General features: G+C 38.4%; 1 protein-coding gene across 7 annotated transcripts in view; it reads right to left on the bottom strand.

The window, feature by feature from the left end:
• Positions 1-12,253: 12,253 nt before the first annotated feature.
• nrxn2b (neurexin 2b) overlaps positions 12,254-16,362 on the bottom strand; it is a 360,890-nt gene continuing 356,781 nt past the window's right edge. For 6 of the 7 annotated variants that reach the window (XM_048183464.1, XM_048183463.1, XM_048183465.1 and 3 more), the window contains one exon: positions 12,254-15,155. In XM_048183464.1, coding sequence (XP_048039421.1) covers positions 14,284-15,155 — 872 coding nt within the window. In that variant the 3' untranslated portion in view covers positions 12,254-14,283. The remainder of the gene's footprint in view (positions 15,156-16,362) is intronic. The other variant, XM_048183466.1, reaches the window with a different exon arrangement.

Raw genomic sequence — 16,362 nt, forward strand, 5'->3', positions numbered from 1 at the left:
ACACACATATACTGACTGTACATTACAAATCTGATCATGTTTTACTGTAATACCATAAGATATAGGATGTATTTAAATTGTGAAGTACAAGTAAAACTAAACATCTTTTAAAGTATTTTATTTAAAAATTAGTATATATTTGTATATTGTGGTATTATTTTGGCACATTGGTTATCACTGAGATACTGTTTTCAGTTAGCTCTAATAATAACCCTGAATTCTCATGTGTCGATACTCACTGTCTCCTCTAGGAGTCGCTGAAACCCAGAATGAGTCTTTAAATGTCAGGATTTCAGATGAAACACAGGTCAGATGTGATGACTGTGCTGCATCTCTCCTCAGTTTGTGTGTTCCAGGAGTCTGAAGATGTTCAGTGAATCGATGAAGAACTCTTCATCATCCTCGAGGTGTTGGGAACTCATGGGTAACCGCTGTCATGCAGTACTGTGCAGTGCTCGGCTTCCAGAAGTCAAATCCCATTCATTTTCCTGATTTTTAACAATAATGTTTAAACTTTTCACCGAGGCTGAGCTTGTTGTAATCCTCAAAAACGGTCCACCAATCAGAGCAGGTGCTGTTGCTATGGAAATGAGATTATTTGAATATCATGTGACTGGAACTACTCATGTTAGAAAATGTAATAAACTGGCGGAGAAAAGTTTGGAATAATTAACTCTTTCACTGACAGAATTTTCCATCATTTATGACACGATTCCCCGCTGTTGACAGACATTTCTGGCAATCTATGTTTTCACTGTTATTCAGTAGGGGGCGCTATTACACATCTGATCTGGGGCCAGTTGCATAAACTTAGTCACTATATTAAGACTGTCTCTTAAGAACTAGTTTGACCAACTTGCAGTTAACCAAGGGGTAATCAATGTTATTTTTCCAATTCAAATTACACCAGTGCACCTTTTTATGTAACGGACTTTAAAAAATTAGGACCACACTCTTCAAGAAAAACATTAGTGTCTTAACTTTTAAGACTAGTCTAAGTGGTTTATGCAACCAGCCCCTGATCTTATCAAAATTGACAAAAGGTCAAAATTATGACATTCAGTTGAAGTTGAAATTATGGCAGTCAAAATTTACACAAACTTGAAATTATAACAATTAGAAATTGAGAGTCGAAACTGACAAAGTATTGAAATTATGACAGTAGAAATTATACTAAGTTGAAATAGATTTCGAAATTATGACAAGTTCAAGTTATGACAAAAAGTTGAAATTATGGCAAGGTCGAAATTGACAAAAGGTAAAAATTATGACATTCAGTTGAAATTATGCCAAAGTTGAAACAGACAAAAAGTTGAAATTTTTGACAAAGTCAAAATTATGCCATTCATGTTAAAATTGACAAAATATAAAAATATGGCATAAAAAGTGAAAATTATCACCAAAAAATAAAAAATGTAAAGTCAAAATTATGGCAACATATTAAAATGATGTCAAAATTGACAAATTAATATTGACAAATTCAAATTATGACAGTTGAAACTGACAAAGTATTAAAATTATATTAAGTAGTAATTGATATAAAGTCAAAATTGACAAATAGTCAAAATGGGCTAAAGGTCAAAATTATGCCATAATCATAATTATGAGATTTATATATATATATATATATATATATATATATAAAGAAATAGCAAGTCATATTTTTGAATTAATAAACTGGCCTGTCTTAGTATGTTATAGTTTGATGTTTTATTATTAATTAAGATTTACCAAAGCATGATTTTTCTCTTATGTGGCAGAAATGGGCTTCTGCAGTTGCAGACAGAGAGACTGATGGGATTCCATAACTCCGCCTGTTTCCATGGAGACCGCAGGTACATTACTGTGGAACACGTCAGCGACACACTGACTCACTTCGGCTGTGGGACTCACTGTAGTTTACACGGTTCAGCTAGTACGACTGCGATGAACATTTCAAACAAGAAACATTGACATGAATAAGACTTGCATACTAGTTTATTGTACAAATACACTCAAAATATTTAGGCCTAAATTAAGTTTCATGTATTTGAATAACATAAAATTTCCATCCATTTGGATTACACAGTTTTCACATAAACAATGCAACTTGTATTTTTGATTTAAAAAGTTTTCACATTTCAATGAACTGAAATAATAAGTGTAAAACATATTTACTGGAAATAAATAAAAACTGAAACTAAAAATAAAATAAAAATAAAGAGCAATATTAAAAAAACGTAAAATGTTAAAAGCACGAAATGACAAAATAAAATTAACATGAAAATGAAAACATAAAAACATTGTTCTCGTTTTCAGCAAAAACCTAATATTGATTCATTTTTCAAAAAACAAGACTAATAATAAAGCTGTTCCACAGCTGGTCATATTTTTAATATTTTATCACCGAATAATTGTTTTCACAATGAACAGATTTATGCTGATTCTAAGCAATCTGAATAAATGTATTTTGCAAATATGATTATTTAAATAAGATTAGAGCATAACAAGAAATCTGCTTCATTTGCGTCTGACTGACAAATAAGCCTCTCGTGAAGTTTATTAGTTTGTTTATGGTAAAACTGTGTCATCCAGACCATGAATTATTGAGCCTTTCGCTTCAGATCGAATCAGCTGAAGGACATGCAGACAATAATGAAGGTGTCGGGAAAATAAGCAGAGATGGGATCGCACTGGAATTGATGTTAATGAATCTAATTCATCTCTCCTAATGAATCTCAGCTGGATTCTTCCCTCCCTGAAGGTTCAAACGCTCCTGATTCGCTTCTGAAGACATTCACTGTTCAGATGGGATTTGTTCCCGGTTATCAGTGTGCTGGGAATCACAGATTCTGCTGGGAGATTGTGTAAGTATAGAACGTTGATTATATTGCTGTCTATGGACGAGTCATAAACCTCTCGGATTTCATCAAAAATATCTCGTTCTGTAGAAGAACGAAGGTCTTACGGGTGTGGAACGACATGAGGGAGAGGAATTAATGACAGAAATATCATTTTTGGGTGAACTAACTCTTTAAGTAAATCCTGCATCCTGATGCGCTGGTGACCTTCTTACACATCGTGAATAATAAAAAGCCTGACAGCTCAGCTTGCTTCTTCTCTTTACAGCGTTTGAGTCACTTCGCAGCAGCGGTTCGCTGTGAAATGCATGAATGTTTCTGAAAGGACTGAAGTATGAAAGAGTTTGCCCTGCAGCTCTTCAACCCTTCCCATGAGTCACTGAGACTTCAGCACAGTAAAGTTTCTCGAGTTCACTGCCGACTGACCTGCGTGAAGCCCAGCGCCGAAGTTCAACAGGGAGCGCAGAGACGTTTACCCTCCGCGAGGACGACGCTCCGCTCCAGGACCAGTGGCGTACGGGACACCCCCGCGGCCCCCACCCTATGATGGGCCCCGTCGCAGATTCACCTATTTAGGCTAGACTACTTTATAGCCTTTGCTTTTCTTTTTTTTTTTAGAACTGAACTCAGTTGACTAAAGATGAAAATAAAGCATCCAACTGAAGCCCAAAAATGCAAGCAGAAGATCATAGAAACTAGTGCTAAATTACCACAAAAGGGGGGAAAATTCATCACTGTTGTTTCCATCGCCGTTTGTAGGGTATCCAAGACAACAGCAAGCCTTGATGCGCTGTGTTACTGTTAGCGGATATGTGCCGAGACAAATAAATATGTTCGGTCTTTGCTGAGACATTATTATTGTTATTTATATTATTATATATTGCCCAAACGTATTTACCCCATCGCCAGCTTTTCCAAATGTAGCCTAGCCAATAAGTCTAGTTATTTCTTTATTCTTTTACTGTAACTACATGAATTTAGTTTAGGCCTACATCATTTGATGCACCGATCGAAATTACTGAAAATTTGCGGCCGAAACAGCAATTTTACGAGCTTGTCTAGAAGGGAATCTTATATAGCCTATACGCAAATTTGTGTCTAACTTAGAATTTAGACCAGCTAAAATATATTGTTAGACCAAAAATATCTTATCAATTAATTAATTAATAAAGACATGTAATAAAGTAATAAAGAAATTTAATAAAAACAGAATATTGCTTCAGCCTTATTCAAAGGCCGCGGAAACATGGATTCGTTTCGCACTTCAATCCATTCCAAAACCGACATTCGTGGTTTTCTTCCTATTAAATATAGGCAATTGGTTGATGAAACATTGATTGAAATTAAGATACAATTTCTACAAAACGAAATTCACTTTAAAGAAAGACTTACTATAAAACAAATCTTAATGAAGTGGTCGAACTCATGTCTGACCCGCTGCATGTCTCCCGACATTGCGCATCCGTCATGCTATTCCCTTTTCATAATCAACATAGGTGACATTTAAAAAAATAATAATAATAGGCTATAGCCCAATATTTAAATATAAATATGAAACTAAATTGGCTACATCTTTATCCCTCTGGCCGACGAAAGCGCCGGCGCGTTCTGATGGATTTTCTCCTCATGACAGCTGAATCAACTTCAAACAGGCCTTCCGTCATTTTTGGCGATAGCCTACAGATTAGTGCAAGACTACAAATGGTCTACTTTTTTTTTAAATTTATTTTATATTTACGCTCATAATAACAACACCTTGTAGGCTACTTTTGTAAAATAGAGTAAATAAAAAAACAGGGTGCGCTTTCAGCTGTCTCTCTGCGAGAATCTTTCTGAAACGTCTCAAAAGACTTGCGGTACGCCACTGTCCAGGACCGAAGCCTTCAAATCAAACGCTGAACTTTGATACAACACCCAACAAAATGCAAAATTATTAAAGAAGACCTGTTATGCCCTTTTACAAAGTCTTGATGTTGTTTTTGTGCTCTACAGTGAACTGATGTCATCAGAGTCGTATCTTCTGTCGCTCAGTTTATATCGCTGCAGAATGAAACTCGTCCGGCTCTAATCTACTAAATGCGACTGTACGGCATGAAGATATTATAGAAATAACATTATGGCTTTTCTGTGAAGCTGCTTTGAAATGACGTGGGATTGAAAAGAGATATACAAACACATTTGACTTGAGTAGATGCGGTTTCCGTCATGGTTTCTGAGGATGAGCACACTAGCTGAAGACATGAGAAGTGTTTAGTCTGTTTATTTTCTATCAGAAGTTGCAGTATCTTTTTTGTTCTTTCTCTGCAGAACCTGAAACCATTTTATAGTTCACGTCCAACCAGTTCCAGGAGCATTTGAGGCGAACTGTGAATGTTTATGATCTGACACTGGATCAGTGTGTGTGTAAAGGAACATGAAAGATAAGAAGAACAACAATCCCTCTCCACAGCCTGTACTCTGATCTCCACAGCGATAGCCGCGGCTGATGTCGGGATGATCGTTCCTCGACTGTAAAGTGTCAGAGATTCTTCTCAGCGCCTCCTGACTGACGATGGACTCTGAGCAGATAATGTTCAGCTTATCCAAATGAAATCAGAGATGAACAGCATCAGTCAGACAGAAACCAGCAGATCATTGATGAGTTTGTGCGTCTCACACTTCACACTGTACAGACACTCATACTGTAGTGCGTTTGTGCTTTAGCTGAGTTTTCTTCTGGTTTTAACCTTGAATTTCACCTCTCCGTTAAATGCATCTTGATTTTATAGTATTTTTATCTTGTTTTCTTGTAGAAATGTCCGAGTAAGAAAGTCATTTGATTTAAAACATCTTTAGTTTTGTTTCCCATCATTGATCGTTCTCTTCTGACCGAGCGAAAACTTTTCTGAACACTTGAATCAGATTCGTAAATGATTCATTGATTTGTGGAAATGTGTTAGTAAAGAGAGAACAAATCTCAGCTGACGACACAGAAACATCGGCGGATCTAATTGGCTCCTGCGGGACCGTGAGGAGATTCAGGGAGCGTTCGCTTCTGCGTGAGATTCATCGCTTCTTCTGGTTCCTTTGGCACATTGATGACACGCGGAAGCACCTTTTTCGACGTGTTCAGAGTTTAAATGGTGTTAATTAAAAGTATTTGTGCTTTCTGGAATAATCTCATCAGTGCCGAGCTTCAACACCATCCGAAAGCATTAGAGATTGATGATTCATACGGTTAAATTAATGATATTTACAAGAATTACCGGAAAATATCACTCAAACAGTAGCGCTAAGATCATGAGCTCAGTGTAGTTAACTAAAACTAAAACGTTTGTTACTTGAAATAAAACATTTTTTAAAACGTATTTTATTTCAGTTGGTAGCCAACATTTCTCATTTTCAGTTATTTTAACTTGATGTACTAAATAATAATAATAATAATAATAATGGAAATACTTTACAATAAGCTCTCATTTGTCAACATTAGGTCATGTATTAACTAACATGAAACAATGAGCAATATCATTTTACAGCTTTAATGTCAGCTATTAAACACGTGTATGTAAGTTCACAGTGCATTAACTAATGTTAGCAGATCCGACATTTGATTTTAAAAATGTTTTACAATTAACCAAGATTAATAAATGCTGTAGAAATATTGTTTATTGTTAGTTCATATTAACTAATGTTAGCAAATTAAACTTCCCTTCTTCCTCCAAAATATGTTTTTGGCATCCACTTTTATTAAAATATAATTAAATATTTGTTGCTTGCAAAAAAAAATGATTAAAATGAATAAGTAAATAAATAAATATATATAAACTGTATGTTCTCAATTGATATTGTTAACTGAAGCTTACTGTATATGTAAAACTAGAAGAAAGAGATTGAGTGAGCGCGCGTTCATTACCTGCGTTCAGATTTGTCATTTTCCTTCAGGTCAGTCAATGTTCATAATAAAACATCCATTTAAATGTTCGATGTATTATCTTGTCCTTTTAACAGTTGAGGGTTTTCCCGTGACTGACAGCGCTAGTCAAAGCATTTATCTGTTGCGTCTGGTTCCGTTTTCACAACAGTTCAGTCTTTTCAATGTAAAAGTCTTCGCTACTGACTGACACACTCATGAAGACAATCTTTGCCGCCATCTAATGGCGTAATAATGTAACTTCTGTTGCTGTTCACGGTCAGGGACTATTTTTTCCGGCGGAAGGAAGGCTTTTAGTTAAAGTTTACTTCATGAAAGTTGCATTGATACATATTTCTGGCTTTAATATTTGTATTGTGTGTTAACCGTTGTATAAAAGCAATAAGGCACTCGAGGCTAGTGCTGTATTGTGAATAAGTCACGGCTGAAGGGGTTACTCGGCTTCATGTCGTGCCTAACAACACCCTTCAGCCTTGACTTATTCACAATACAATACAGCCTCGAGTACCTTTTTGCTTACATACATATATGTTATATATGTTATTTATATATATATGAATTCAGACAAGACATTTCACCTGCTGTTAATGACTGAATTATTTGTATTAAAAAATTAAGCAAATTCAAGGTTAAAATAAGAAGAAAATGTACCTAAAGAACCAAAAAAACTATGATATTAATGAACTATGATAGAAATGACAAAAACACAACAAAATTACTAAAATGAAAATGAAAATGGTAAAACATTTCAAAATATTAAGAAAAACTCTGAGTATCTCAATGATACTAAAACAGCTGAAGTGCATAAACTCGACAAAACTAACATTGCTGTAATATCAGTGTTTAATCTATTCTCTCTTAAACGTCCATCACTTTAAGTGACTTTGGATAAAACGGTCTGACACATTCATAAACGTAAATTATTATGCATTTAACTTTATTTAAAGTGTATTTTGGTTTCTATGACAATGACATGTTGCTGTTTTATTTGTGATAAATTCACCAGCTGCCGCGTTTTATTCGCTCATCAGAGCTGATTTTTACTGGACGCTGGTTATGACTTTATAATATTATAATATTATTTACATCTAAACGCTGCTGTAGATGAGCTGGTGAACTGAATATATTTACATGCGCGTGTCAGTGTTGCTGGACGTGGAAATCTGTCCAGGTTTCCTGGAAATATCAGGGACAGACTGAGATTTCCACGACTAGAAGAGTTACAGTTTTAAAACTCAATGTCCAGTCCTTCTTGATTACGGGGACGTGAACACTTGTTCTCGTTTTCTCTGCCTCTTCATCTTCAGTTTTGTCTGTCCTCTTTTATTTCTCTGCCTGTTTCCAGAGATCACTGGAGAACCGTTAAACCCCCAAACACACACACAAAAGACAGAAGCCTGTTTCCATGGAAACAGAAAGAGGAGAGCCAGTGTGTGTGTGTGTGTGTGTGTGTGTTTGTGTTCTAAAACACATCTGCACTTTCCAGCACTTTCAATCTTTCATATCTTCAATCCTGATGTCTTTTGTCCTTAAATCAACCTTCTTTTTTATGCATTGGTCGTTATCTGTCTGTCATGATTAACAGCAGGTGAATGTCTCATCTAAATTTATTCATCATTTATTATTATTATGGCAAGCAACAAATATTGCATTATATTTTGAGATGAGAATCAGGTTCATGATCACAAACCTCACCAGAATCTGATCTCAGACTGACACGAAGCTGGTCATACCCTTCGACCTGACAGAGATTTGAATAATAACATCTAGCTGAACGGCAGCATTACACCATGTTAAAGACGCTGTACGTGAGTTCTGTAGTTTCATAATTCATGTCAATGACCGAAAACTCAAACTAGGTGTATTATTATTATTATGGGAACACTTTACAATAAGGTTTCATTCATTTATTATTCTTAGTGAATGTTAATCTCAACATACATGAAAAATAAAAGAAGGACTTAATTTTGTACTTTATTCATGGAAAGTGTCTGAATCACTGACTGTGTGGACAGCTGGCTCAGAGCGAAGAGGACAGATTTGTTTACGTGAATCTCAGAGATGGAGAGGATTGTGAGTTTCTGAGACGCAGACACAGAGAAACCATGTGGGGAAAATACTCAAGTCATATTGTTAGCAGTCGTGTAGAAGTGAGGAATATGCAAAATCTGCTGGAGAATGCTAGATGAGGTAAATATTAGTAGTTCATCCAGATGAAATGATTCTATTTACCTGACGCATGTCGTTCTGTTCTTACGGCCTCAGCGCTGCTCAGATGTGAAAGAATGTCTCAATCTCCCTCACAGGAACGATCCTTTAGTCTATTCACACCATCACATCAACTCCAGCAATGTGTTCATGCTGCCTTCACACGCTCTCAGAATTATCACTATTACAAGTTTCCTATTCAGAAATTCCTAGTCATGGTTTCCTAGTCGGAAATTCCTAGTCGAAAATTCCTAGTTGGGGTTTTCTAGTTGGAAATTGGACATTAACACCCTCTCAAGTCAAATCTGTCAAAAACTTGTTTAAAACTAAAAATTGTATTGTCATTTATTAGGCAAGTAACAAACTGAAACAACTAGTCTTTATTGACACATAATAACCAAAAAATAATATATTTTATTTTTATTGTGTATGGCCTCCTTTGGCCTTGATGTTTTTATGTTCTTTTCCACAGTCTCTGTTGTTATTAACTTCAAAATAGTTTCTAGTTGTTCCTAAAGACTTGCTTTTGATGAAACTTTTGTGAGATCTGTCCATTTGAAGCGTATTGTTTGTTTTATACACATTGATGCTTCCTTCATGCGCTATCAGAATTATTGTAAATACGAGTTTCCTAGTCAGAAATTCATAGTTGAAGTTTCCTAGTTGGAAATTCCTAGTTTTCTAGTCGGAAATTGGACATGAACGCCCTCTCATGTCAAATCTGTAAATTCCTAGTCGGAAATTCCTAGTTGGAGTTTTCTAGTTGGAGTTTTCTAGTCGGAAATTCCTGGTTGGAGTTTTCTAGTTGGAAATTCCTAGTCGGCATTTCCTAGTTGGAAATTGGACTTTAACGAACTCTCAAGTCGTATTTACCACTGGGAAACTCTGAGATAATTCTGATACCCGAGTTTCTGGGTTGGGAATGCCATAAACTGTAAACATTGTGGAGGGGAGAACGATTGCTGCTGTGACTGGAGTTCTTTATTAGTTTTTCCACAACAGCTACATCGCCTTGTCTTGTCACCAAACTAGTATTTATATATAAGAGTAACCATTTGAAGCTCTAGCTATATATGTATGTTTAATACTCAGTGATGCTGTCTTCATCTGCTATCAGAATTATCATAAATATGAGTTTCCTAGTCAGAAATTCCTAGTTGGAGTTTCCAAGTCGAAAATTCCTAGTCAGGGTTTCCAAGTCGGAAATTTGTAGTTGGAGTTTCCTAATCAGAAATTCCTACTTGGAGTTTCCTAGTCGGAAATTCTTAGTCGGCATTTCCTAGTTGGAAATTGGACTTTAACGAACTCTCAAGTCGTATTTACCACTGGGAAACTCTGAGATAATTCTGATACCCGAGTTTCTGGGTTGGGAATGCCATAAACTGTAAACATTGTGGAGGGGAGAACGATTGCTGCTGTGACTGGAGTTCTTTATTAGTTTTTCCACAACAGCTACATCGCCTTGTCTTGTCATCAAACTAGTATTTATATATAAGAATAACCATTTGAAGCTCTAGCTATATATGTATGTGTAATACACAGTGATGCTGTCTTCATCTGCTATCAGAATTATCATAAATACAAGTTTCCTAGTCGGAAATTCCTAGTTGAAAATTCCTAGTCGGGGTTTCCAAGTCGGAAATTCCTAGTTGGAGTTTTTTATTGTATGATTGTGTGTTTTATACACATTGATGCTGCCTTCACATGCTATTACAATTATTGTAAATACGAGATTCCCGGTCAGAGTTTCCTAGTGAGAAATTGGACATGAATGCCTCTGAGATCATTTTTCCAGGTTGGGCGTGCCTTAAACTTTAAACCAAACAAAAGCTACATCGCCTTGTCTTGATGTTATAATAGTGCATATTTACATATATGGATTTAAAGCATATTGTATGTTTTATACACACTGATTCTACCTTCACGTGATATCAGAATTATTGTAAATTCAAATTTCCAAGTTGGAAATTCCTAGTTGGAGTCAGAAATTCCTAGATGGAGTTTCCTAGTTTGAAATTGGACATGAACCCTAACCTCTTAAATAGTATTTACTACTGGGAAACTTGGAGATAAATGTGATGCATGAGTTTCTGAGTTGGGTGTGCTATAAACTGTAAACATTGTGGAGGTTAGAACGATTGCTGCTGTGACTAGAGTTCTTTATTCGTTTTTTCCACAACAGCTACATCGCCTTGTCTTGTCGTTGTAGTAGTGCATATGTACACATATGAATAATCATTTGAAGCATATTGCAAGTTTTATACACAGCAAAAACAGCATGTATTTGACCAAAATTCCAGAATCATCAGCAAGCTGACTATCTAGATAGAGCAAGTGAATGTTTATACGGTTGTCAACGAATGAGACTCTGTATTTTATTCTAAAATAAATATCTTCAATACAGATTTCCCCAATAGGCAAGAATAAACCTGGGGCCTCATTTATAATGCTCTGCATAGAAAGCATCCCACATTCATCTAAGATCATTTCTCAAATGTGCAGACTTTGGTTCAGAGAAATGAAAGTAGATGTCTTCCAGATGTGAAATCTATGAATCGGAAATGATCTTGAACTTGTGTGCAGATGAATGGGTTCAGATCTCTGCCTTGTAAACAGATAATTAATGTCATTAACATGTAAAAGAGCACCAGTTAACATCCAAATCCTTTACTTGAGAATGGAGAGTGGCAAGAATTGCTTTTCCAAATACCTGCAGTACTCCGGCTCTCTGCCACACAGAAAAGTGCGTAGATCCTGAAATCTGCTTAGATCCTGACGTGCCGATCAAATTTGTGCGCAAGCACATTTTATAAATGAGGCCCCTGGCGTCCTCCACGATTCCTACTCTTTCTGACCACTAAGCACTTGAATGTGACAAGCTCGTAATCACGACTTCAGAAGTGGGAAGTAGGACATTTCCGAGAGCAGAATTAATACGGTTTCCAGGAATTCTGTTAAAAAAATGGAAAGGCGATTTACCATACGGAACCGAATGAGTGACGACACATTCAGAAACTAAATCAGGACTCTAATTCAATATTACAAAGGTTTAATTTTATAAACATTGTAATGATTGCTGCTTTATTTGTTTATTCAAAAGAAACTGCATTATGAGAAAATCAAAGACTTACCGGCATTCGCTTCATCACGATGTGAATGAAGGTTGTAAATCGAGTTACACTGTGCTATATATACACTCTAGTTTACTCTGTCAAAGTGTTTGTGTTGAGCTGAAGTGAGGAAGAACGTTCTGGAAGAAAAGTTTGGATGTTAAATAAGCACACGACACAGGGTGTAAGAAGTATATAACCAATTGTATTCCCTTCTGTTAATATACACGTATGCAGATTCATCTCACTGGAACACTCTACAATAACATTTAGAAAGAACAAGGGAGCTGAGGAGAAATGCAACTGACAAACCTGAACAGGAACGGAAATAATGGAAACATTCATACAGACACACACACAAGCGCACGCAAACACACAGAGATGTAAGGGTGAAATCAAATGATGATTATGTCTGGTCCTCGTTGAGTGAATATGGAGTATGAACAGCCCTCCACACGCTGGGTAAAGCGAGCGACATGATTCAAACAGAGGATAGAGTCAGACGATCAAAGTCTCCTGGATACAAGGAGATACTATCCCGCCCGGTAAAGGAAATGTTCTCTTGTAAACCAAATCGCATTTTGCTGTTTAATATTCAAAGAAGTATCTGCTTTCTGGAATATGATTCACTGATCTTTGCATTTCATTGCACGTTCTTTTCTTTTCTTTTTTTTTTTCTTAGGGATGATAATTAGGAAAAACACATCTCTTTTAGCACTGGGATGAGATTCAAATATTTAGACATTTCACAAACTGTTTTAAACATTTTCTTTTCAATGTAGAGTTTAGTTCTTTTAATAGAGTTGAGAAAATTAGAATACTAGAGTTCAAGATGTACACCTTCCGAGGAACAAGCCATTTCGTCCTCCTTTCAAGAGAGTTTGTTTCGTTGTCTTAAATGCGCAAAGTTCATACCTACTTTCCTCCTGAGAGAACGTGGTCAAAGACGCAGGAGAGTTCACGTTCCCTGCTCGGATGTACATTAACTGGAACGTTATTGTCTTTTCCCTTTGACATCGTGACAAAATAAAAAAGAAAGCACGCACACATACATAGAAAACAAAACAAAAAAGCATCCTAGCATCCAAGTCTCTGCTGTTTTCCACTGATATGGTTTGTTGGCGTGATGTGGGTCGAAGGGTCTTGATCAGACTTTCCTGTGTCCATCTGTATATGGATAGGTCTGGTTGTGTTTCGGGTTCTGAATGTGGTGCTTAGAGTAGAAACCAAGATCCTCAGCGGGCCGAGGACGGAGCCCTGTGGAACCCTCGAACACACATGACGAATATCTGCTGAAACGTGGTGTGACCGTGGGCCTCCGAGAGTTCTGGCGGCTGAAGGGATCATCCACAGATGTTTCGCTAGTTGTAACGGTTTGATATATATATTTATATATTTATATTTATATATTAATTTGTTTGACTCCACAGAAACAGTTTTTGTCTCTTTTCATTTTGAATACCACATGCTGGAAACACAACAGAATTACGTTGCATCTGCTCCTGAGCACCAAGGACAAGGAGAAAAAGAGAGAACAAGCCAAGAAAGGGAGTGGGGAAAGAGAGAAAGAGAGGGATGAAGGGAGCAGAGGATGAAAACGTGAAGCACTTGGAAAGTGAGGGAGACGGATTTGACACAGAGCTGATTTGGCAGTATTACGGAGGAGTGTGACTGCTAAACGTTTTCGGCACCATCTGTTCCTGAAATGTCACCTATGCCAAGCCGTTCCAATTGAATTGCTCTCATTCCCAAACAATTCTCAACTGCATCCAAAGCTCTGATGGAGCAACAATGGATTGCCCAAGCAGCCTGGCGTACACGGGTGTGTTTTGACATCAGGCTAGGAGATGATCTGAATATTGAGGACTCACGTAGTATTTACAAAGAACAAACTAGAGCGTCAAATTACGTGTGAGGAAAAATCCACTTTTCTTCAATACAAAAGGTTTGCAGAGTTTCTTTTCATAACAGGGATTAGCTATCAAAAATGGGGAGGGAATGATTCCAAACCCTAGACACCTTCGTACTCTTTCAGGCTTGCTGGAAATGAGGCCAACAGCTAGACGAGACGGGAAAATAAAGAAGAAGACTGATGTCAGAGCACTAAAAGTGACCGGTAAACTGCCGAAAAATACCCGGACCTCCCTTTCCATTTCTCATCCCATCTCTCTCCTTCTCCCCCTCGCTTCCGCCTCGGTCCCTTCGGAGGCCGGGCTCAGACGTAATACTCCTTGTCTTTGTTTTTCTTGCTCTTTGTGCCCGTCTTGGCTGCGCCGGGCTGCTTCTCCTTCACCAGGGCGCCGTTGCTTTGCGTGGCTGAATTGCTAATGTAGTTGCGGCTCTGGTCCACCTGGTAGGAGCCTTCGTCGCGGTTGCGGTACTTGTACATGGCGTAGAGCAGGATGAGGATGCAGAGAGCGGCGGCGGCCACGATGCCCACCACCATGCCCGTCGTGCTGCTGGACTCGCGGATCACCTCCACCGCTCCCGGGGGCCCTCGGTCCGGCGACGAGGGGTCTGTGGTGGGCACATGGGGGAAATTGGGAGGATACGTTATACCTGGGATGTGTCGATGCCGGCCGCCGTGTTCGGGCTCGCCTGACGGCTGGGCGGGCGGCAGCAGCACCTGGTCGCGGGTGTTCATTTTACCCGCCGGGATGTTGGGGCCGCTGTTGATGCCAGGTTTGAGTCGGGACACTGGGGGGGCCGTGGGGGTGAACGGGAGTGGCGGCCGATTGGAGTTGGGCAAACGGGCGAATGGCCGGTCGCCTCGGGGGTTCCCGGCCGCGGGGGGAGGGGGGAGCACGGTCCGATCAGTGACAAGGGGCGAGTTTTTATAGTAATCCTCATCGTCGGACTCCGTCATCTCGCCCGAGCCGTAGGCCGAGACCTCCATGGGCTCTTCGCAGTCCTCCTGGTCCAGCGGACAAGGGGGCCGCCCGGGCAGGGCGAGAGACTCTTTGGTGGTCTCGAGCAAGGTGAGGAAGGGGCGATAGGTCGGGGGCGGGGGGATAACAGGGTAACGTGTCGCAATTGATGGGGGGTCAAGGGAATCCACAGTTATAATTGGCAACACTAGTTCACCTCCTAGGATGAAAGAGAGAAGGAAGACGGCATTAGTTGGAACCCGAGCAAACAAACGAACAAGAGAGAGAGAAGAGCCATCATTAGAACAGCACTAAGACTTAATGAGGTTAGTTCTAAAGTTAGTTTCGTTAGCATCTATTTAAAATCAGACTACAAACAGCTAGGCTAATGCTAAAGACTTACTGTCATATACATTACAGGGTTAGAATAATACAGAGAAGCATTTAAACTTAAGCATGTGCTATCCAGAGCATAAACTAGAATGTACATTCAGATAAACAGTTCTATATCTACTGGCTGTGCTAGTGCTAGTGCTAACGCTAACTGTGCTAGCCTCCACTCACTGACTGCATGTTTAATAAGATAGCAAACCACGTAGTACAGGTCACTTACATTAACAAATTGGCCGCATGATTTTTGCATGAAAAAAAAAAGTTACAAAAAGAAAGCTGTGTAAGATTGTTCTCGGATAGTGATAAACAAATTTCACCCCATGTTTCAAAGTAGGTAAAGTGTTCTGAATTCATCATTCACTGAACGTTTTCCCGGAGCTCATAAAGCTCATAATACCCGCTCCCCGTTGGCATGGTGATAGCTCGTTAATGATGAGGATCTATATGCAAAACTTCCCACTCTCACCCCGGGATACCGAAGGTGATATTTTCAAATTACTGTCCCACAAGACACCCCCCCCCCAAAACACAGACCAAATCTTTCAAGATAATTATCCATAAGCCTGTCCTTTGGAAATCTCATAGCATGAATAACAAAGGCCTGTTTTTCTCAAGGAATGCCAAAAGTTTAAATTAAACAAGCTGCTCAGATTTAGATTTGTCAAACATCAACACCTTCGATGGAGCAGAAATCTATGAAAATGGGGTGCAGAAGAGAGTTTTCTGTTTAAACACATAATGCATTTCATTGTTATTCATATGATGAGTGTGACAAACATTGCTTGGGGGACTGTTCGTCTGTGATCTGTGCGCTTAGGGAAACCTCCTCAAACCATGGCATCAACATGGCACCCTCCCCTTAACCAGCAGAACCTTCAAAAACAGCTTCACGTTTGCATATTGATGAACAGAGTCATTAAACCCACAGAAAGTGTGAATCCACTAGGAGGAAAGGTGATATTAACATTCAGAACACAGAGTTAAAATCGTGTGGTTAGAAGCTGAAAAGGAAACAGTACGTTAATGACATCTTT

The sequence above is a fragment of the Megalobrama amblycephala genome, linkage group LG3 (genome assembly GCF_018812025.1).
Source record: "Megalobrama amblycephala isolate DHTTF-2021 linkage group LG3, ASM1881202v1, whole genome shotgun sequence".
NCBI classification, from domain to species: Eukaryota; Metazoa; Chordata; class Actinopteri; order Cypriniformes; family Xenocyprididae; genus Megalobrama; species Megalobrama amblycephala.